This window comes from Carassius carassius, chromosome 29 (genome assembly GCF_963082965.1).
Source record: "Carassius carassius chromosome 29, fCarCar2.1, whole genome shotgun sequence".
NCBI lineage: Eukaryota > Metazoa > Chordata > Actinopteri > Cypriniformes > Cyprinidae > Carassius > Carassius carassius.
The window spans coordinates 25,698,655-25,722,080 of NC_081783.1; the positions used below are offsets into that span (position 1 = coordinate 25,698,655).

Below are 23,426 nucleotides of genomic sequence, written 5' to 3' on the forward strand. Positions count from 1 at the left end.
AAAGGTTTTCCACGAAATTGAATTACATTGTTCCAACAATATCTAATTTGTTTGATATGATTTGTTGTAATCTTGTTGTATGAACTTGAATTCATTTAGTCAAGACTTGTGTTTTGAAAAAAAAGTGTTATTCCTATAAAGTTTTGCCATCCCTAATAGAGAAAATCTTTTCAGGTTAACTAGGTCTAATTTTGCCATGCCAACTCTAAAAAATAATGCCCTGTTAACTACATTTAATTGTGTCATGTCTAATATATCTAATATATCTAGCCAAAATGGCATTAATTCAACATGAATTGTTCAGGTAAAGTGAACAAAACTGAAAAATATTTTTTTTGAGTGTGTGTTCTCAGGGCAAAGTCATTTTTGTGAACATCACAACAGTGCAAGTTGTTAAATGTGTTACTTTAATTATACAATTTACTTTTTTACTTATATATTTCTGAATGTTGGCTTATAGCCTAGGTTTTAAATTAAATAAGTACTTGTTTTGTAATTGTAGGAAAAAAATTATTTGAACTGTTTTTTTTATTAATCTATTTATTTATTTTATATATACATACACACACATACAGTAAATATATATATATATATATATATATATATATATATATATATATATATATATATTTTTTTTTTTTATGTTGGCAATTGCCAAGTTACTAATTCTTTGAAAAAAATAATTCTTAGAGTCTTTAATTTCCAAATGATACTAATATGTACCTTTAAGGTACTATGCAGTTTTTAGGTTTTTAGTTTAACCAGTTTTTAGGGGTAAATAATATACAATGGTGTACATTTTGAAAAGGTAACATCCCAGTGACCGCTTTTGTATCTTTTTTTCTGAGGGTGTACAGTGCTGTAATAAATAAGCTATAAATATGATATTATGGTGAATACCCTGGAATTTTGAAATGTCTGATTAATGTAACATTCAAATATGTTTGACCTGGGCTAAAAGTAAAAATAATGTAAGGAAAAAAAAGCCTACTTATCACAACATTGTCAATCGCGTTGTCAATCGCAAACGATAATTTATTAAAACGTCTCGCTACCAAACTACCTACAGTAGCTTAATTTGTGGAGGACGAAGAGAAAGCACCCATTTGGTTAAATGAGCCAGTGAGAAATAATGACTTTTAAGTAGGGTCCAGTGCCTTTTCGATACTTTTAAAACAGTACCGGTGCCTAAATGGTACCTGAACCGATACTTTAAAAAAAAAAGAACCACACAAAAAAACTATGGATAATATTAAAGAACATTACATATATTTAAAATAAATCCATAGCTTACACCTTGGATGCTCTCATTTCCCAAGTTGTGCTTCCCTTAATCTAAAGCTAATAAATGTATTTCACAATCTGGGTCATTATTTAATACAAAACCACACATAATGTTTCTACTGTATCTCTGTCACTCACTCTGATATTTAGTTAAGATGAGTGCTGTCTGTCACTGTCTTTAATCACTTCTGTGAATTACTGTATGCTTATTCTTTATAAAGTAGCAAAAATGTCATTTTTAAAATACATTACTGTGCAAAAGTCTTTGGCACATTAGTATTTTCACCCCAAAAAAGGGGTTTTAAGCCAGTTATTTATATCTTTTGCTGTAGTGTGTCAGTAGGAATTAGTTTGCCATTAATTTTAATAATAATCTAGTGCGATTTTGAATGCACAAGCAATCTGACAACGGCAAAATGAATGTTTGGAAATGTAAACTGATATTTTACTGACACACTACAGCAAAACATATAAATAACTGGCGAAACACCATTCTTTTAAGTGAAAATACTAATGTGCCTAAGACTTTTGCACAGGGGCGTATGTATAAAGTACGTATGATTAAATTAAGAATATTTAAATAAGTGTAATTAAAGTATGTGTTCATTCATATGTGTTAAGGGCTAGATTTTCACTGGAGGAAACACCTGTGGTGTGATGAGCCAAAACTTTACAGTAGATGAGAAACCGACTAACTCGTGACCTTTTGTAAACTGTATTTATGACAAAGAACTGCACAGATACGGATATTCTAACAGTCTATCGATAAACACATACCGTATTTTCCGGACTACAGTCGCACCTTTTTTTCATAGTTTGGCTGGTCCTGCGACTTATAGTCAGGTGCGACTTATTTATCAAAATTAATTTGACATGAACTGAGAGAAATGAACCAAGAGCGAATGAACTGAGCGCTCTAATGCTGCTCAGTGCTCCTGTAGTCTACACTGAAGACATAGAGCGCCCTCTTGCGGCTGTGGACGGTAATGTTTTCTCTTGGTTCTTGGTTCTAAATAAATGCGACTTCAGTGCGACTTATATATGTTTTTTTCCCTCATCATGACGTATTTTTGGATTTTTATACTCAGGTGCGACTTATAGTCCGAAAAATACGGTACCTTGTGCCCTCTGTTTGTGTTTAAGTGCGCATGCGCTGCTCCGCTCGCGGTCTGCGGGTTGAAGAGCGCGCTGAAAGACGGAGAGGAAATTTAAGGGGACTGACTCTGAGGCGATCAGATACAGGTGCCATACCCAACCCTTCTTTTTTAAGAAATATATTTTTTGATAAACGAACCCAAAACTGTGATTTGTGATTTGTGTCATGTGCAGGTGCGATGGATCGCGTCAAAACCGATAGGGTGTCGGAATGGTATATGTTTATACATTTCATCCAACCACAATCAAATTCACTCCATCCGGATGGCGCGATTTATCTGGATAGTTTTTTTTTTTTTTTTTTTTTATGACGACAAATCAAAACAAGCCGAAATGAAATAGCAGTAACGAACCTATTTTTAAAATGTAAGGAGTAGAAAGTACAGATACTTGCGTGAAAATGTAAGAAGTAGAAGTAAAAAGTCGGCTGAAAAATAATTACTCAAGTACAGTATAGATACCCAAAATTTATACTTAAGTAATGTAACAAAGTATTTGTACTTTGTTACTTGACACCTCTGAAGTTGATAGTAGCTCCTTTAGTAGCAACACATTTGAATGTAATATTAATCAGACAAACATTCCAGGGTAATCACCATAATATCATATTTATGACTTATTTATTACAGCACTGTACACCCTCAGAAAATGTAGTCCTGGTTGATTATGTCTGACCGTCAAATGCAGGTCTAAAGCCAGTGCTGAACCTACTGTTGTGCTTGTTGGGTTTCTTTGCGGTTCTTTATTTGATCACATTTTGCTGGGTTGCTTAAGATCCCGGATGTTGCACATTACTGTCACAACCCTCCTTGCCAAACACACTGTAGCATTTAAATTGGCAACATAGCTGTCACGCCCTAACAGAACTTCCCTTAGCAACTGAAACCTGCCCTGCATCTGTATAGAGCTCTTTTACCACATACCGTAGATTGAAAATTTTTAATATGCTTATAAAGTGAGAAAGTTTTAAAGAAAGAGACATAGGACATAGGAATTTTATGGTCACATGCATTCACCTATGACCATCAAGCAGCTTTATTCATTTGAATATGCTGAGATAACACAGTGCTCTTTCATTCTCTGCCCGTTTAGATTACAAATTTATGTAAGTTTTTAAGATATCAGGGCATAGTTTCAAAGGTCAGCAGAAATGTTGTGTAAGGTAGACTTGTAATCGTTTTCATTCTGTGTCCGCTAGTAGTGGGTTTGTTTTCCTAGGGTGGGACATTTGTAAATTTGTTTTGCATATGCAGTACTGGCCTGTATGGAATGTATGTGGGTCAAAAATGTATTTACAGTCCATAAACAAAAATCGGCACACTGCCACTACTGCTCTCAAAAATGTATAAAAATCACAATGTTTCGAAAGTCTTCGTCAGGTTTTTGTGTTTTTTTCTTTTTTTTAAGATGAAGACTTGTTTTCTTGTATTTGACTACTAGCTACTTAAAAGAACAAAATTCAATAAGGTGGTTTTATAATTTTTTTTTATTATTATTTATTGTTTTCTTCTACAGTTTTCATAGGGAACTTGACTTTGATGTTTCCCATAAACTTGCAATATCTGCAGACTGGTAGTAAACTCTTATGACTGGCTGGACATCTGGTAGCCAAATGTGTGTGTGTGTGTGTGTGTGTGAGTGAGTGTGTGTGTGTAGGATATATTTAGCAAATGTACAACTTATGCAAATGTTCATGATTTTATAAACCCCTGGTCATTTTGCTTAAGGAAGAATAACAGTTTGGAACAGATGACGTAATTATGAAATGTTATTAACAGTTCATTACTAGTTTGTTAAACACGTATTTTCTCCAAGAAACTGAATTACAATCCAGATGTGTTTCAGTGTGTTGTATAGTGTGTTGAGTCTCGGTCTCGGTCTCTGTATTAGTGAGAAGTAAAGCTTTTGTGTGTGTTTGCACTCTTTAAGTAGTTTTTTTCATTTGACAGAAATAGGTCAAGGTAAACATCTCAATGTATGGTTAAGTTGTATGGCTATTCTTTTATAACCCAATTGCTTATAAAGGAGTTTAAAAAGCTCTCCTAACCTGATGATCTGTTTCTGACATTATTATTTTATTTTTTTGTTGATGCAGTGCTAGTATTAGCTAAATTTGCTATTAAAAAAAAGGCAAAGTCTGCTTTATTGTCAATTCTTCCACATATACAGCACATACACACAGAGAATTGAAACTGTGATACTCTCAGACCCTTGGTGTATACAGATAACACTAATAGCAAAACATAAAAATTCAGATAGATACAGTTTAAATATAAAATACAACTATACAAATAAGGGAATAAAAAAAAAAAATAATAAAGTGAAATAAAGCAGCACAAGGCAAAAAAATTATAATAATAAAATAAAAAAAAATGAGGGGAGTGGGTTCAGAGTTCAGTGGTGCCTGGGGCAAAAGATGGAAGGGGTGCAAGGTTGGGAGGGAGTTCTGCTTCCTGACAGCCTGATGAATGATATTTAATTTCCTCAGTGTTGAAGCAAATATTGATTTTTACATTATGTCACAAATATAAACTTATTTAAGGTAGCTCAGTGTGTTCATGAATTTATAGTGGCCATAAATGTCACGTTCGAATTAAGGACAGGAAGCAGTTGCAAGTAAATTATGTTTATTAGAGAAGTATTGCCAGGCTGGGTTGATGGTGGGTGACGCAGGGACCTCGATGGCAGCACAGACTGGTGAGGAGGTGATTGAGTGCGCAGGTGGGGGATCCGTATGATGACTGGTAATTCCAATAGCGACCGAACAGGAACAAGACACAAACGTAGCTGAGCAGATGGAACACAGACAAGAATCACGGAGGACCTCAAACAACGATCTGACAAACAAGAGATGAAAGACAGGGCATTAAGTAGGCTGGTGGAATGAGTGTTCCAGGATGTCTGTAGCAGGCTCCTCCGGAATGTAACCCTCCCAGTCCACCAAGTACCGAAATCCGCGTCCCCTCCGTCTTGAGTCCAGCATACGATTGACGGAATAAGTAGGTTCCCCATCTAAGAGTCGCGTGGGAACCGGGGCAGGCGAATTAATCGGAGAATGAAATACAGGCTTTATTTTAGATACATGAAAGGTGGGATGAATTCTCCTGTACGCTGGAGGAAGTTTAAGGCGGACTGCCACCGGACTAATGATCTTGGTGACAGTGAACGGGCCAATAAATTTAGGAGCCAGTTTATTAGAGACGGAACGGAGAGGAATGTTCTTGGTAGAAAGCCACACTTTTTGACCCACGACGTATACGGGAGGCCTCGACTGGTGGTGGTTGGCTTTAGCCTTGGTGCGCGCCCCCACTTGGAGTAGAGTCTCACGGGCTCTAGTCCAAGTACGCTGACACCTCTGGACAAAGGCGTGAATGGAGGGGACCGCGACTTCGGATTCCAGACTGGGAAAAATTGGTGGCTGGTATCCTACACTACAATCAAACGGAGATAGGCCCGTAGCTGATATTGGTAATGTATTGTGTGGGCGTACTCCACCATTGACAGTTGTTGGCTCCAGGAGGAAGGATTCTTGGAGACCAAACATTTAGTATGGTTAACTCCTGGATGACAAGCCACATTAGAGCAATGCCCCCACTGAATGACGGTGGACCGTAATCCCTCCGGCACAAATAATCGATTCGGTGGGCTACCGGGCGGAGGCGTTACCCCTTCTAAGGCCGTCTTGACCCTCAATTCGACCTCCCATGTGAGTGTGGAGACCACTAATGTCTCAGGTAAAATACACTCGGGAGTAGATGGGCGTTCGGAACGGTCAAAAATGCATGACAAAGAATCGTGTTTGGTGTTCTTGGAACCCGGGCGGTACGAGAGAGTAAAATAAAAATGTCAGAAAAAAAGTGCCCACTGAGCCTGCCTGGAGTTCAACCTTTTGGCAGTACTAATGTATTCTAAATTCTTGTGGTCGGTCCATACTATAAAAGGAAGTTGACGGCTAGTTGACTGAAGTTGCGAATAAAACGCCGGTAGAAGTTGGCGAACCCCAGAAACCTCTGTAGGGCCTTACGGGAATCTGGACTTGGCCACTCTACCACAGCCTTACCCTTCTCGGGATCCATGCGTATTCCCTCAGTCGACACGATATACCCAAGAAACGGAACAAACTGTGCATGAAAGGCGCATTTCTCCACCTTGACAAACAGCCCATTCTCTAGCAACCTCTGAAGCACTCGTCGAACGTGCTGCACGTGTTCCTGGAGAGAAAAGAAAAAAAAAATCAATATGTCGTCCAGGTAGACATATATGAATTGATCGATCATATCTCGCAGCACATCATTGACGAATGCCTGGAAGACCGCTGGGGAGTTGGACAGCCCAAAGGGCATGACCAAGTATTCAAAGTGCCCCTGGAAGTGTTAAAAGCGGTCTTCCATTCATGCCCCTCCCTGATACGGACCAAATGATAAGCATTACTGTAATAACAAAAACTCCATAATCATCGGGAAGAAGGAGGTGGGAACCGGCAGACAATCAAATGAAACTTTAATAATTCCAAAATAAATACAAAACAGCGCATCAGCCCCTCACGGACGACTGATGCGCACAAAATAAAAACCAAAACATAAAATAAAGCCCAGGCCTGGTCCTCTCTCGTCCTTCACTGTCGTTGCTCCAGTTTTATATCCTTCCTGTGGGACTCAAGACCGGTGGTGGGTCGCAGGTGTCGTGGATTTCCCAATCACTCCACCGGCCTTGCTCGTGTTCCCACATCCCTCGGCCCCGCCACACTCGTCACAATTACGTAAGTCTAATTTTGTGAAGATCGATGCTCCCTTCAACCTCTCGAAGGCTGAAGACATCAACAGCAAAGGGTAAGTATTCTTTACCGTGATGTTGTTCAGTCCCCGGTAATCAATACAAGGTCGCAGCAATACGTCCTTTTTCCCCACAAAAAAGAACCCCGCCCCCACTGGAGAAGAGGAAGGGCGGATGAACTTCGAAGCTAGAGAATCAGAAATATATTTCTCCATAGCCTCCCTTTCTGGGACAGAAAGTGAATATAATTTGCCTTTAGGCGGAGACTTAACTGACAGTAAATCTATGGCACAGTACAGGACTCATGACACTTGTTACTCCAGGCCAGGATGGAATGCAATTGCCAGTGTATTTTGGGGTTGTGACGGAGGAACCAGGGATGACCAAGTACTATGGGTGCAAGGGGAGAGTCAAGGATGTAGAATGAGATGATTTCTGAGTGGTTGCCTGATGTGATGAGGGTAATGTTTTCAGTGATGTGTGAGATGACCGGCAGTCTCTGTCCATTGAGGGCGTGAACCGTGATCTGGTGAGTGAGGGGTCTGAGGAGAATTTGAAGTCTGCTTGCGAGTGCATAGTCCATGAAATTACCTTCAGCCCCGGAGTCCAGAAGTGCCTGACAGTCGTGAAGTCATGCTGACCATCTTAGTCTTACCGGGAGGAGCGTAGATGATGATGAGGTCTTCTCGGCGGAGATCCCACCCGATAGTAGCCTTATACTTACTACCGTGCTTGGCCTTTTAACCGGACAGATGTAGGCGTGATGACCGGTCCCCCAGCAGTAGAGGCACAGACCCAGGGACCTCTGCCTCTCCTTCTCCTCCCGGGAAAGCCGAGCTCGCCCTACCTGCATGGTAGGAGGGGCTGGCCGCGTCCCCGCCGCTTACTCGAACATCCGTATGGGCTCTCGGTGTGGGATTGGGTAGGTTACGTTGTTCTACTCGTGTTAGTCGTGCATCTACCCTCAGTGCCAGCTCAATGAGCCCATTGAGTGAGGTCGGAAGGTCCAGGGCATAGATATCCCTCTGGACGCGGTCAGCCAACCCATGCAGGAACATGTCCCACTGCGCCTCCTCGTTCCATTGACACTCCACCGCCATGGTGCGGAACTTGATAGAAAAGTCTGAAACTGATCTCTTTCCTTGACATAATTCGGCTAGCTTCCTAGCCGCCTCTCTCCCGGCGACGGCTCGATCAAAGACCCACTTCATCTCAGCGAAGAGTGTCTGGAACGAGGCGCAGCATGGATCTTGATTCTCCTACACCGCCGTTCCCCATAATGCCGCCCTCCCAGTGAGCAGTGTCCACACGAACACCACCTTGGCTTGTTCATTGGAGAAGGTCCTGGGTTGAAGAGAGAAGTGCATATTGCATCGTGTTAAGAAAGCTCTACAGAAATTCAGCTCACCCGAGTAGGTTTCCGGAATAGGAAGGCGTGGTTCCGGCTGGGAGGGGGCCTCCGATGGTGTGGGAGGAACGGGCGGTGTGAGCGGCGCAGTGGGGGCTCGCAGAAGCTGTAATTGCTGGGTGAGCTCGGACACCTGCGCCACCAAAACCTGAACAGCGCGACCTGTGTCGTTAAGATTCCGTTCCTGGGAGTCCATCCTTCGAGCACTGGCGCTGAGGAACTCTTCCAACGCCGATGATGGGTTACTCGCTGATTCCATGGGTGGTCAGATCATTCTGTCACGTTCGAATTAAGGACAGGAAGCAGTTGCAAGTAAATGATGTTTATTAGAGAAGTATTGCCAGGCTGGGTTGATGGTGGGTGATGCAGGGACCTCGATGGCAGCACAGACTGGTGAGGAGGTGATTGAGTGCGCAGGTGGATGATGGTGAGGGGTCCGTATGATGACTGGTAATTCCAATAGCGACCAAACAGGAACAAGACACAAACGTAGCTGAGCAGATGGAACACAGACAAGAATCACGAAGGACCTCAAACAACGATCTGACAAACAAGAGACGAAAGACAGGGCATTAAGTAGGCTGGTGGAATGAGCTGCAGCTGCCGCTGATCAGATGATCAGTGGTAACACCCACATGAAACAATCAACATGACGTAACATGAGATGAGCAGGAAACGGTGCATTCATGAACCGTGACAATAAAGTTACATATTATAAAAAACACTATTTAAAAATCTAATTACAAATAATTGCAATCAAAAATATTCAACTCCCTTGACCTGCAAGACTTTTTCTGCGAGAACAAAATTCTATAAAAACAGATAAACAAAGGCATCAGTAAACTTTTATAGGACGTTTAATAATACGTTTGATTTGAGAACATTTGAGAATGCAAAGTTGATAAAAAATGAATGAATAAATAAATAAATAAAATTCAAATTGGCTCTAAAGATCTGTGTACATAATTATTCAACCCACAAATTTTGTGCAGAATCTTTTATTCTTTATAACCTTAAATGCTATCTGTAAGTGCTCAGAAACTTCTGTCACCTCTCTACTGCAATCTTGGCCCATTGAAAAAAGGTTCCAGATTACTGATAATCTTTATCGTTTTCATTGGCACTGCTTTCTTCAAACTGCACCAAATATTTTGAATAAGATTTAAACGTAAAGACAGAGAAAGCCATATAAGAACAATCTACGACCGATCAATTAAACAAAATTTGGATAATAATCAAGTTTCATCCTCTGCAACGAAGACATCACAATCTCTGCCAAAATGGCCCAATACTTCAAAAAATCCATGATCTTCATACAGTCAAGATTTCCACTGCTCGCAATAGCAAAACACCTTTATAACAAAAATGGTCCAACTACATGCTTAACTATGAAAATGGTGTTCTTCTTCTCTTAAGTTTTGCATTTCTTGCAGGCATAGCCACGGGTTCAGAAGGTTTCAGTTTTGTCACAAACATTCTTTCAGAGCTCCAGAGGTCTATCCAAATTAATTTTAGCATATTCAAACCAGCCTTGTATGTTCCCTGTCTGTCGGTCACTATGAGTTATGTCGAACAACATATGGGGTCTCACTTGGGAGGCCAATCATCTTTGAGTTTAAGAGAAAACGCCAATGAAAATTAGCTAGTGGATTTAACATACCTGAGCCACTCCCCGTGCCAACGGGTATAAATAGGGAGACAGGTGCATCCACTCATTAGATTTTTGCTTCGGAGCCGAGTGGTTGTATGAAAGCTGTTATACTCCACAAAGCCATTCATCTGCTGTGTCGGGAAGCTGTTCTGGTTGGCGGTACGGCGCAAACAGTGGTGTCCCTTTCAGCGATTCCCCTGGGTGCTTCAACTAAGAGAGCAGATTTCCTAAAAGAGCAAATCACGAACGATTCGCATCTCTGTCGGCTGCTCTCGCTGCCAAGGCTTACAGTGCTGCGGGCCAAGCTGCCTCTGCTCTGCATGCCAAGGCTATCCTGCAAACTCACCAAGCCAAGGCTTTAACAAATGCATGAGGGTAGAACCAACCCGAGGTTGATGCAGGAGCTGCGCACGGCAACTGACCTCACCTTTCCGGGTGACGGAGTCACGACGCAGTCCCTCGGGAAGGGGATGACCACTCTGGTGGTCCAGTAGTGCCGTTTCTGGTTCAGCCTGGTCTGTATGAGAGACGTTGACAAAGTGCACTTTCTCGACGCTCCCATCTCCCCGGCTGTCCTGTGTGGTGACGCTGTCAGGGGCTGTGCCCAGCAGTTCTTGAAAGAACAACAGCAGACTGAGGCCATACAGCACATCTTGCCACGACGTGATCCTCCGGTTGCCACCATTCCGTCGCGGGCGGTGCCTCAGCCTCCTCGTCGCCGTGGGCGCCCCCCTGCGTCCTCCACACCAGCTCCGCCCCGTGCTAAGAGTTATTCGAGGCCGGCGCGTTGAGCTCCGCGCAGGAGAGCGCGCCCCCCATGTCACTTCCTGTTGCGAAGTCCTCTAGGAAGACGACTAAGCGGCCCTGACATGGGCAACTCGGAGATGTGGGAGACTGCTCTTCAGGAGCTGGCGGAGACAGAGCCACTCCTTCCCCCAGAGGAGGGACGGGTGGAGAATTCTCAGTTTTTGTTTCTTTCTGTTCTGTTGCCATTGGACCAGCGGCACCCACTTTTTCATAAAAGAGCAATTTCCCTTTCCTCCGAGTTGCAAGGCTCGCGGGTTGACGATGAGCGACGCACTGCCTCCTCATTCTCACCCACGACGGCCCCTTTCGCCAGCGGTCAAGAGGTCACGGTTCGGAGACGCAACGCCTCTCCACGCATTTCTGGCCAGTTCCTCCAGGAACAAGAGGAGTGTGGCTGTGATGACTCGGAACGCGATGCCTTCTAGGCCATCTGAGACAACTCCCCATCACTGCACCACTGCGGGTATGTCGACTGTCCCTTTGGTGCCACTTGTACGGAGTTTGGGAGCGTGGCTTGCGCTGCCCAACCCGTCACGCTGGCTCATTCGGATGGTCCGACTCGGTTACGCGATTCAGTTCGCCCGGCGACCTCCCAAGTTCAATGGCGTGCTCGAGACTTCGGTGGCAGACCAGGATGCCTCTGTCTTGCGCGAGGAGATTGCTGTCCTGCTGGCAAAGGATGCAATCGAGCCGGTCCCTCCAGCCGAGATGAGGACAGGGTTTTACAGCCCTTACTTCATCGTACCCAAGAAAAGCGGTGGCCTTCGGCCTATCCTGGATCTGCGAGTCCTGAATCGGGCCCTGCACAAACTCCCGTTCAAGATGCTGACTCAGAAACGCATTATCAAATGCGTTCAGCCCCAGGACTGGTTTGCTGCGATCGACCTGAAAGACGCGTACTGTATCGATCCTCCCTCACCACAGACTGTTTCTGCGGTTTGCATTCGAGGGTCAGGCATGGCAGTACAAGGTCCTCCCCTTCGGGCTCTCCCTGTCCCCCGTGTCTTTACGAAGGTCGCGGAGGGCGCCCTTGTCCCACTCTGGGAAGTGGGCATCAGGATCCTCAACTATCTCGACGACTGGCTCATTATGGCCCGGTCCCGAGAGCAGTTGTGCGATCACAGGGACTTGGTGCTCCGGCACCTCGGTCAGTTGGGGCTTCAGGTCAACCGAGAGAAGAGCAAGCTCTCCCCTGCAAAGAGAATCTCTTATCTCGGTATGGAGTTAGACTCAGTGGGTATGATGGCAAGGCTCACCAGCGAGCGTGCCCAGTCAGTGCTCTTTAGAGGCAGAACAGTGGTACGACTCAAACACTTTCAGAGGCTCCTGGGGCATATGGCATCCGCAGCCGCAGTGAAGCCGCTCGGGTTGCTCCATATGAGGCCACTTCAGCACTGGTTGCACTCTCGAGTCCCGAGATGGGCATGGCGCCGCGGTACACATCGTGTCACCGGCGTGCCCTTAGAACAAGTGTCCCGGCATGTTGTTGCCACAACAGATGCCTCCAACACGGGCTGGGGCGCGACATGCAACGGGCAGTGCATCTAGCCTTACGGCAGTTTCTGTTGCTAGACAGGCACATGTTGGTCCGCACGGACAACACTGCGGCTGTTTCGTACATCAACCGACAGGGCGGTCTACGATCACGTCGCATGTCTCAACTCGCCCGCCATCTCCTCCTCTGGAGTCAGACGTTGCTCAAGTCGCTGCGCACTACCCACATCCGGGGGGAGCTCAATCGTGCAGCTCTCACGACAGCTCACCTTTCCCGGGCAATGGTGACTCCATCCCCAGATGGTCCAGCTGATCTGGAGTCGATTCGGGGAAGCCCAGGTAGACCTGTTCGCTTCCCACGAGTCCTCCCACTGCCAGCTGTCCTATTCCCTGTCCCAGGCCCCCCTGGGCACGGATGCACTGGCACACAGCTGGCCTCGGGCATTACGCAAGTATGCGTTTCCCCCAGTGAGCCTGCCTGCACAGATGCTGTGCAAGGTCAGGGAGGATGAGGAACAGGTCCTGTTGGTTGCGCCTTACTGGCCCACCCGGACCTGGTTTTCGTAACTCATGCACCTTGTGACAGCCCCTCCCTGGCGCATCACCCTGAGGAGGGACCTCCTCTCTCAGGGGCTTGGCACCATTTGGCACCCGCATCCAGATCTTTGGAACCTCCATGTGTGGCTTCTGGATGGGACGCGGCAGACCTAAGTAGTCTGCCACCAGCGGTGGTAGACACTATAACTCAGGATATAACTATAACTCCTCTACGAGGCAGGCCTATGCCCTGAAGTGGAGTCTGTTCACGAATTGGTGTTCTTTTTACCGAGAAGAACCCCGGAGATGCCCGGTCAGAGTCGTGCTTTCTTTCCTGCAAGAAAGGCTGGAGCGTGGGCTGTCACCCTCCACCCTGAAAGTGTATGTGGCTGCCATTTCAGCCCATCACGATGCAGTGGATGGCCGGTCCCTGGGGAGACATGACCTGATCGTTAGGTTCCTGAGGGGTGCCAGAAGGTTACATCCTCCTAGGACACCCCTGATTCCCTCCTGGGACTTCGCTATTGTCCTGACAGGACTTCAGAGGGGTCCCTTTGAGCTGCTGGATTCAGTCGAGCTTAAGTTCCTGTCTCTCAAGACAGCGCTCCTGATCACGCTCACTTCCATCAAGAGGGTCGGGGACCTCCAAGCATTTTCGGTAAGTGAAGAGTGCCTTGTGTTCAGGCCGGCGTACTCTCACGTTGTCCCGAGACCCCGGCCGGGATACGTGCCCAAGGTTCCCACCACTCCCTTCCGAGACCAGGTGGTGAACCTACAAGCGCTGCCCCTGGAGGAGGCAGATCCAGCCTTGGCGTTGCTGTGTCCCGTAAGAGCGCTTCGCATATACGTAGACTGCACCCAGAGCTTCAGAAGCACTGAGCAGCTCCTGGTCTGCTTTGGAGGTCAGCAGAAGGGGAAGGCTGTCTCCAAGCAGAGGTTGGCCCACTGGATAGTGGATGCCATCGCCTTGGCGTACCATTCCCAAGGCGAGCCGTGCCCCATGGGGGTGAAGGCCCACTCCACACAGAGTGTGGCCTCCTCCTATGTGCTGGCGCATGGCGCCTCTCTGGCAGACATCTGTCGAGCTGCGGGCTGGGCGACACCTAACACCTTTGCGAGGTTTTACAACCTTCGTGTAGAGCCAGTTTCTTCCCATGTGTTGGGTAACAGGTAAACTGGCGGGAAGGGCTGGCTGGGTGTCACGCTTGCTGTGCCATTCCCCCTAACACAGGGATGCGAGCGTCTTTCTTTTCCCAGTAGAGTTCCCCGGTTGGCGCACCCTGGTTAAGTATCCTCCAGCACCCTCAGCAGTCAGACTTGGCGGAGCAGTCTGTCGCCAGGCCCAGTACTGGTGTTAGCATGCCTGGAGCTCCGGTCAACCCCTGTACTGGGCTAGGTGTCCATATGTCTTGATTCCCTACAAGTAATCCCATATGTGTATTTTTCCACGATAAGGTTTCCCTCTTGGCAAACCCGTGTCTTCCCTTGACAGACCCGTTCTGTCAGTCTCTTCTGGCAGCTGTTCCATCCCTACTCTAAGGTAGGACCTGCCTCAGAGATCCCTTTCATATGTAGTACTGCCCCCTGGGTCAGTCCATATCAGTATCTCCACAAGTCACCTCCCTACGGGTAGGATGTGGTCTCCGTAGCGATCTTTTCCTAAGGCTCGCTTCCCCATTGTCTTGCCAAGCTGAAAGAACAAATAGGGAAGATTTGAAGCAATCTTTCTCTGAAGGTTGAAATCCCTTCCATTAACTTTATGTGGGCGGAACAACAGCGTGGCCTTCTCCAGCAGCGATGTACTCACCCTTTGGCCCCTTCGGCACCAAGGTCAGTGAATTTGCACTGGGGCTTTGGGAAGGTTACGACCTTAAGCGTAGCTTTTGTGGCATGCCGCGGCTTGCCGACAATTGCAGCGCCACAGGGTTGTGACGGTGTTCAGGTTGTGGCGTTTTCCATAGGACCCCATATGTCGTTCGACATAACTCGTAGTGACCGACAGATAGGGAACATCTCGGTTACGTACATAACCCTCGTTCCCTGATGGAGGGAACGGAGACGTTATGTCCAAATGCCACAACCTTGAACCGGTCGCTGTTGCCGGGACACGTTCTCGGCTCCTCAGCGTAAAACCTAATGAGTGGATGCACCTGTCGCCTTATTTATATCCGTTGGCACGGGGAGTGGCTCAGGTATGTTAATTTTCAGCGGGCCAATTTTCACTGGCGTTTTCTCTTAAACTCAGAGATGATTGGCCTCCCCAGTGAGACCCCATATGTCGTTCAACATAACGTCTCCATTCCCTCCATCAGGGAACGAGGGTTACGTACGTAACCGAGACGTTCTTCTTTGTCAAAAGTTGCATTTGGTGAGTTGTCCTGACATGAAGGCCAAGCTCGTTTAGTGTTCTTCTTAGTCTTCATTGAAATGTTGCCTCCGCCTTTCATCAGGTCATCTTGCAAGTCTTTGGAAGTAAATTAAGGGTTTTTACAGTTATTCTGATAAAACATTTTTATTCCTCTTGATGATATTGTGCTTTTTCTTCAATGCCCTCAAAGGTTTTCTGGTACAGTAGATACCTTTTAAAGTTTTGCTTATGGCTGCTATCTGTGTCTCTAGGAACCTGTCTAGGTTTCTTCTTGTCGCCACAGATTGTCCAATTTAATAAATCTCTATAGCTTGTGTGAGAGCTCTTTTGACTTGGCGTTTTGACTTGGACATGTGATTAAATTTGTTCAGTTTCCAAAGAAACTTGTGTTTTAGCAAAGTTGTGTGCCCTACCATACAAACAAGTGACTTATAAACAGCATTACAAAAAAGCATGTAACTCAAAAATATTCAATTATCACCTTTAATATGCCATAAAGCTTTTGTTTGATTGCAAGCGTATGTGGTATATAAACTGTATTTATGATACTCAAAAAAAATAATAAATTACAAAAGCTGTTGCATGGGTGGTCATTTTTTTTGGCCTAAAGGGCCATAAGTACCTTATTATTACATACTGTAGATGGTAAATATTAGCTCCTTTTGAAAGATGGGGCCAGTTAAAACAGGGCAGTCGGAACTATGGGCCTAACTGGGCCAGCAGAAAAAAAAGAAAACAAAAAACTGCAGCAATCCTAAACCTATATTTAATAATAATAATAATAATACAAATAATAGTTTAATATTAATAACATAAAAGGCCATTTTAGTGTACTTAAAGATACATTTTTATGACACACACACACACACACACAAACAACAACAACAACAACAGCAACAGCAACAGCAACAGCTACAACAATACACAGTGGTTGACCACTATTTTTGCCCACATAGTGATTGTTGCATCTGTTGTCGGTAATATAATGAGGCACCACTAGATGGAGGCACAAACATGCAAAATACTTTGGAGCCAAATTCCAGTGAACAAATGGCACATGTGAGTGTTCAGATCAGTGTGTGTAAGATTGTTTGTGTTGACTGTAGTCTGTGAGCATGTGTAAGGGCAACACCCTCGCCCTTACTGAATGGAACAAATGTGTGTGCAGTCACTTTGGATTTTGACCGACCCTTTCTGTTTCCAGCAGGAGAAGAGGAAGATGCCACTGATGGTGTGGTCAATTCCCAGTGTTACAAAAGCTTTAGAGTGAGATTTGACTGTGGAAGTGTGGATTTGACTGGTAAATCATCATTTTGGTGAAGATGGCTGCAACTACGCCCACCTCGGCCCCACCTCCCAAAAAGAGCAGAGGAAAACAGGAAATAGAAACTCTACAGACAGCCAATGAAGAGCTGAGGAGCCGATTGAGTGACTTACAAAATGAACTGCAACAGGAGAGAGGCAAGGTACGCCCATGTACTGTATGGCTTTGTTCACATTACAGCTGATTTTGTGCACTAGTAGTATTCCAAATCCTACAAGCATATTAAAAAAAATAAAATAATGGACATAATATAATATTAATAACATAAAAGTCCATTTAAGTGTACTTAAAGAGAGCCTTTCATGACACTTAAGTACATTTTGCAGTAAGTAACAGTTTAACCATATTTCAAAGACAGTAGCATTTTAAAATCAAATATAGAGATGTACTTAAGTGCTTAAGTGGGTCAATATAGCAATATGCAGTATGCTTTAAAATAATATGTGCAAGTACAAACTGAATGTAAAGTATTTCTGTGATATGTACATATAAGTAAAAGTATGTTAAAGTTGACTTCTTTTTTACGATGAACTGTCTGCATTTCTATGCATAATTTATGAAAACTGATCTGATTTTTTCAGAAATAGTTGTTATAATCCAGTACATCAGTTGTCATAGTGATGTCTTAAGTATCAGTACAATATACAGAGACACAAGTGATGATTTGTGAAAAGAGAGGACTGGGAAACTGTAAATTTGTGCTCTGCTCATGTTTGTTTATGACATCTCTGTGTGATCCAGAAAGCATATCTGGAGCTATTAATGTTTTTCAGACAGGGAAGCATCCATAATCATTCACAAATTTACACATTCACTATTTACTAGTGAATTTGAAATAGTTCACAATATGAAAACTGAATGATAAATTTACATTTGGCATTACATCTGCATTGCTAAATTAGGAAAAATAAATGAAAAACGGTCAGACTGAATCACATATCCTAAAACTTGTGTTGTAAAACTGTAATCAGATCATAAATCGTACAAGAATGTCATTTAAATAAGATTTGCATGCATTATTCTTGCTGTTCAGGCTACAAACATCTAAACCGATTCAGAAGATTTATCCTCTTATGAATCATATATCCCAAAATCCATCACCGGTCTGAGCAGTAATTTGTGCCAATGATTGCTTCATGGCCATAATGAGTAGAAGAGTAAACATGCCACACCCTCTGGAACCGTCAAACAATGGGACAGCTTAATGCTGCTGGAAAACTAGGATAAATGTGACAGTTTATGGAGTCAAAGGGAATTATTTCTCATAATCAAATGATGCCAACATGGTTTTAGACCTGGTAAAACAAATAAAATCAAACAATGTTTTTACACAGAGCTTAATGCAAAACCAGTTTGGTACATTTAATTCCTTCTAGCTCATTGCTTGGTCACTACATTTTGTCCCTCTCTCCATACCATTATAAAACCTTGAAGGTTATAAAATACTGACAGAATATGAAGACATTTGTTAATGGTGGAAACAAATGCAGAGAATATGTGGCAAGTGGCAAAAAACTAGGGACAAATTAGGTGAGTAAATTTAGAGGATGGAGGTCTGGGAGAACGTCTCAGGTTACGTATGCAAGCATGGTTCCCTGACTGGCATCCTCTAGGGGTCGCTATGGAGCCTCATCGTGACTCATGTCTGAAGCATACATTCAAAAAACACCAACAACATGTTGGCCGGCGACAGCCCATGACGTTACTACCGATGCGACTATAGTATAAATAGGCTACGGAAGAACATGTCATCCACTTCTTCGTCTGAAGCTTGTGTCTGAAACATGGCAGTAGAAAAACCCTAGAGGATGCAGTGTCTTGTTCCCTGCTCAGGAATCCATGGTTACATACGTAACCTGAGACGTTTCCTTTTAAGGGAACTTCAAACTGCATCCTTTAGAGGTCACTATGGTGAACTGTATGGTGTCAAGCCAAGTATGGTGACCCATACTTCATACAATTCGTGCTCTGCATTTGACCCATCCAAAGTGCACACACACAGCAGTGAACACACACCCAGAGCAGTGGGCAGCCATTTATGCTGTGGCACCCTGGGAGCAGTTGGGGGTTCGGTGCCTTGCTCAAGGGCACATTAGTCATGGTATTGCCAGCCCGAGACTTGAACCCACAACCTTAGGGTTATGAGCCAAACTCTCTAACCATTAGGCCACGACTTCCCCAAAGTACTAGCAAAATACTAGCATGCAAACTTACCACAGTGTGGATTTTAGAAACTGCACAAAGAATTAGTGGTCGAACGATATATTGCCAAGCCCGATATATTTTTTTTTCTGGGCTGATGTGTTCCAGGCGGGACTTTTATTTTGAGAGCAGCAGCTCCTGATTTCGCTGTCGTTGTTAACAGTTCTGTCTAATACAGATAGAAGTCTGTTTAATAATCCGATAGACCGGTTAAACAAAGGAATCGGTGTATACAGAAAGTTTTATAACGATTGCTTATATATTATTAGTAATAGAAAGGCAAACATTATAATACTTTCTCATTTGCCGTCAGCATTAAACAAATACGCATTAATATGATTCAAAGAAATCTTAAAATGACTAATGAACATTTAATTTAACAAACCTTGCAAACTTAGTCGATAGTATCTCGATATTAGATCTCGAATCCAGCTGTGAGATCATGTGAAGTGTGCATTTTTATCCAGCATGATCACGTGTTCTCAGTGTGACGGTCAGTCCGTGTGATTTGAATGCTTTAAACTCATGATTTCAAAATATGCTGTGGTTTATGCATTTGCCCTCTGTCATATTCATGTAATTTTCACTGTGTGCTGTATGTAAAATGAGTGTTAACATTGCTTTATTTAAAAAAATATGATTCCCAATGCATACAAAATTTATTTAATTTTTATTAAATATTTATTTATTTGTGAAAAATTAATTGTCATCTAATGTATAATATGTTTATTTTACGCATTTATTATTTAATCCATTTTTAAATTTCTTAAATATTAATAATAATAATAATAAAAAAACTTATATCAGCTTTATTTCGGCTATTACCCCCAAGTAATACACATTGGTTGAGTGGAGCCCAAGGTTTACCAGGGTCTAAGCCAACTCTGAGAAAGGGAACGATGCTAATAACTCTTAACCCTTACCATAAAGGATTTCAGAAAGTGCAGAAAGAGTCTTAGCGTGCACACTTACCACTATGTGGATTTAAGAAAGTGCCCAAAGTGCTTAGCGTGCACACTTACCACCGTGTGGATTTCAGAAAGTGCACAAAGCTTAGCGTTTGCACTTACCATAGCATGAATTTAAGAACTTCCCAAGCATCTGTCCTCAGAAGCCCGCAAGTATTGAGCCAAACGGTAGTGGCAAGCTCAAAGATAACCCTCTGAGGCAAGGGAAGCACTGCCTGAGACAACATTACACAAGAAGTTTCTCACAAATGCCACCTATACTTCCTGCTCGATGCCTAAGCAAGAGGGGAGATTCTGGTGACCACGAAGCCCCTCAGGGCAACGTAGATATAGTGTACCAGACAGGGCAGTCTGAAAGCATAAGCCTAGCTTGGATCCAGGAAGATGATCAAGAAGGCTCCCGCAGAAGCCTATGACCTGGCCGCATGATCCAGGAAGCATGAAGCCAGAACCAGGGCTATCATACCGGCTGTATACAATATCGACGAGTGAGGTAAACACTGCAAGTAGAGCACCCAGTTTCTGATTCCAGTGGGGTGCTCACCGAGGACCTACCCTAGAAAAGGACAGAAACACACAGGTCCTGGACAACACTGCAAGACAAACTTGCAGATGGATTATAAGGGAATTAGGAAGGGGAATATAAGGGCAGATGTAAAACCTGCCCTTAATTAAGTATCACTCTGATCTGGACAAAAGTGCTGACACCTTGTCTGGATCACATCCCTTAGGTCTTGCCTACCTCCCTTTGGCCTGTGATTCCTCTTACCCCTACCCACAGCCGCAATACTAGCCTTCTGCACCCGTCTCTGATCCTCAGACCAAGACGGGCCAGGACCCCTGTGTTGTTCAGGTTCAGACCTGGACCTTCATGGAATGAAGAATTTGAAGGCTGCTGAGCGCGCCTTCACCTCCCTGAACTTCTCAACCAACATCTCAATGGAGGTACAAGAAGAAAACCCCTCTCTTTCACCCACAGATTTCTCTCCGTTACTACCATAGCTGCCATGGACTTGCCTATAGCAGAGGTGGCCTGCTTAGTAGCACATACTGCAGAGCAGGGATAGGCAACTTCGTTCCTGGAGGGCCACTGTCCTGCAGAGTTTAGCTCCAACCCTAATTAAACACACCTGAACAAGGCAATCAGTGTTTTTGGGATTACTAGATAGATACAGGCAGGTGAGTTTTTATGAGGGCTGAAGCTAAACTCTGCAGGATAGTGGCCCTCCAGGACCGGAGTTGCCAATCCCTGCTGTAGAGTGAGATCCATGGTGTGGCGCAACTCAGCTTTCTCATCAGGAGAAAGGCCCTCTCCTTTATCCAGGGGTTTCAGCAGGTCAGCCTGATATGCCTGGAGCACCGCAATTGTGTGCAACAAAGCGACAGCCTGACCTGCTGCTGCGTACACCCTGCCATTCAAGCGATATGTACTATATCCCGAAGGGGTTTGGATGGCGAGGAGGGAGTCTTTAGAGATGATGTCTCACCCATAGAGAGATAGTAACTCCCAGTCGCTTCTAGATGCAGATGGCTCCCCCCCCTTCCTCAAAAAGAAAGACAAACAAGAGTGGAGATATTTAATTGGAAAACGCTTGCAGTGCACACAGATTGCCCCCTCAAGGACATTGCATGCATGCGTGCTCTTCGCCCAAACAAATAATGCAAAGATCATGTGTGTCATCAGGTGTCATATAACACTCGGATGCACACATCCTCTAAATGGCTTGCTAGTGTTCGCCATATTGTAAGGATGAAGATCGCTCTTACAACAGAATGCACGTTTCATACAAAACAGTCAGTGAAGACAAAGAAGAGGATGACATGTTATTCTGGTTTCTAGTCTATCCAAGTCAAGTCAAGTCACCTTTATTTATATAGCGCTTTAAACAAAGTACATTGCGTCAAAACAACTGAACAACATTCATTAGGAAAACAGTGTGTCAATAATGCAAAATGATAGTTAAAGGCAGTTCATCATTGAATTCAGTGATGTCATCTCTGTTCAGTTAAATAGTGTCTGTGCATTTATTTGCAATCAAGTCAACGATATCGCTGTAGATGAAGTGACCCCAACTAAGCAAGCCAGAGGCGACAGCGGCAAGGAACCGAAACTCCATCGGTGACAGAATGGAGGAAAAAACCTTGGGAGAAACCAGGCTCAGTTGCTACAGGCTACAGTATTTATACTATATTCGCACCTAACATGTAGAGGACGCAGTTTGAAGTTCTCTTGAAAGGGTGCACTGGATATTTTAATAGTCAATATATGTTTTCTAATTATGCCCTACTTTACATAAGGCAAGTTAATTGCCTTAACACGTTGCACACACAATGGTAATTCAAAGTGCTACACATTGGCATATTAAGTTCATTTTAAAATCATTTGAGAAAATAAAATAAATAAAAATACTTAAAACTTGGAAATCAACAAGAAAATTATAAATACATTGAAACAAATAAAAGGAAAAAAATATGTATATAAGGAGTGAGATCAGTAGTCGGATGGCTCAATCAGATTGATGCGCCTTCATATAAACACCTCAATCTGTCTGACTGAGCTTGAAAGGGGTGATGTAGATCTGAAATAATCTGACTGATGGGAAAAAAATAAGCATGTTGTTAATGCTCAAATAAGTCTGTCTACAAAAATACTCTGCACGTATGCAACAATTCCATGATGCACATTTTTACTAGAAATGATAATTATATATTTATGCACAGGCTTTCGCCAGTTTTCAGATGACTGGGCACTGCTCATGTGCTGATATTTTGTTCAGAATACATGTAGCGCACATGTAAAAGAACATGTGAATCAGATTTCAGTCTAGGGCTCATATAAAAAGAACTTTCAGAATCTAAAATTGAATTGGATTCATTTCGATATACGAAAAGTGGTGCAAGCACAGGGAAACAACAGCGTTTTTAGCCTGGAATTAAATCTGGCTGCATTTGGGGCACATCTGACTTCTGGAAGCTTATTCCAGCTGCAGACAGCATAATATCTAATTGTTTCATCATGTTCGGAATGAAACCAAGGTTTCTGGCTCATTCCTGATGAGCTGAGAGGTCTATCAGGTTCTTTCACTCTGCAGTTGTATGAACTAAAGGTCTGAGGCTCTAAAATAATTCAGGTTTACACATTATTTTAAGGTGACATAGTTACACATGCTACATGAATGTAACATAATAATAATAATAAATTATTATTATATCAAGGATTATATCAAGTAACTTAATCCTAAACCAGGTACATGTAGTTAATTGATATTATTCAGTACTTATTTGTATTACATTGTTACAATGACGCCTTAAAATAAAGTATAACCTATTTCAATCTGTTCACTGAGAGTATATATCTGTGTAAATGATTTGGATAGAAAATTTTTGTCTTTTTGGAGACATTTACAGGTTAAAATCTATAATTGTTTAAATACATCAATGCCAAAGATTGGTAT

The 23,426-nt window shown here is 43.5% G+C and overlaps 1 protein-coding gene across 5 annotated transcripts in view; it reads left to right on the plus strand.

Annotated features, from left to right (window-relative positions):
- jakmip1 (janus kinase and microtubule interacting protein 1) overlaps positions 1 to 23,426 on the plus strand; it is a 45,358-nt gene that overhangs the window by 3,117 nt on the left and 18,815 nt on the right. For 4 of the 5 annotated variants that reach the window (XM_059516452.1, XM_059516447.1, XM_059516451.1 and 1 more), the window contains exon 2: positions 16,682 to 16,943. In XM_059516452.1, the coding sequence (XP_059372435.1) occupies positions 16,800 to 16,943 (144 nt within the window). In that variant the 5' untranslated portion in view covers positions 16,682 to 16,799. The remainder of the gene's footprint in view (positions 1 to 16,681; positions 16,944 to 23,426) is intronic. The other variant, XM_059516449.1, reaches the window with a different exon arrangement.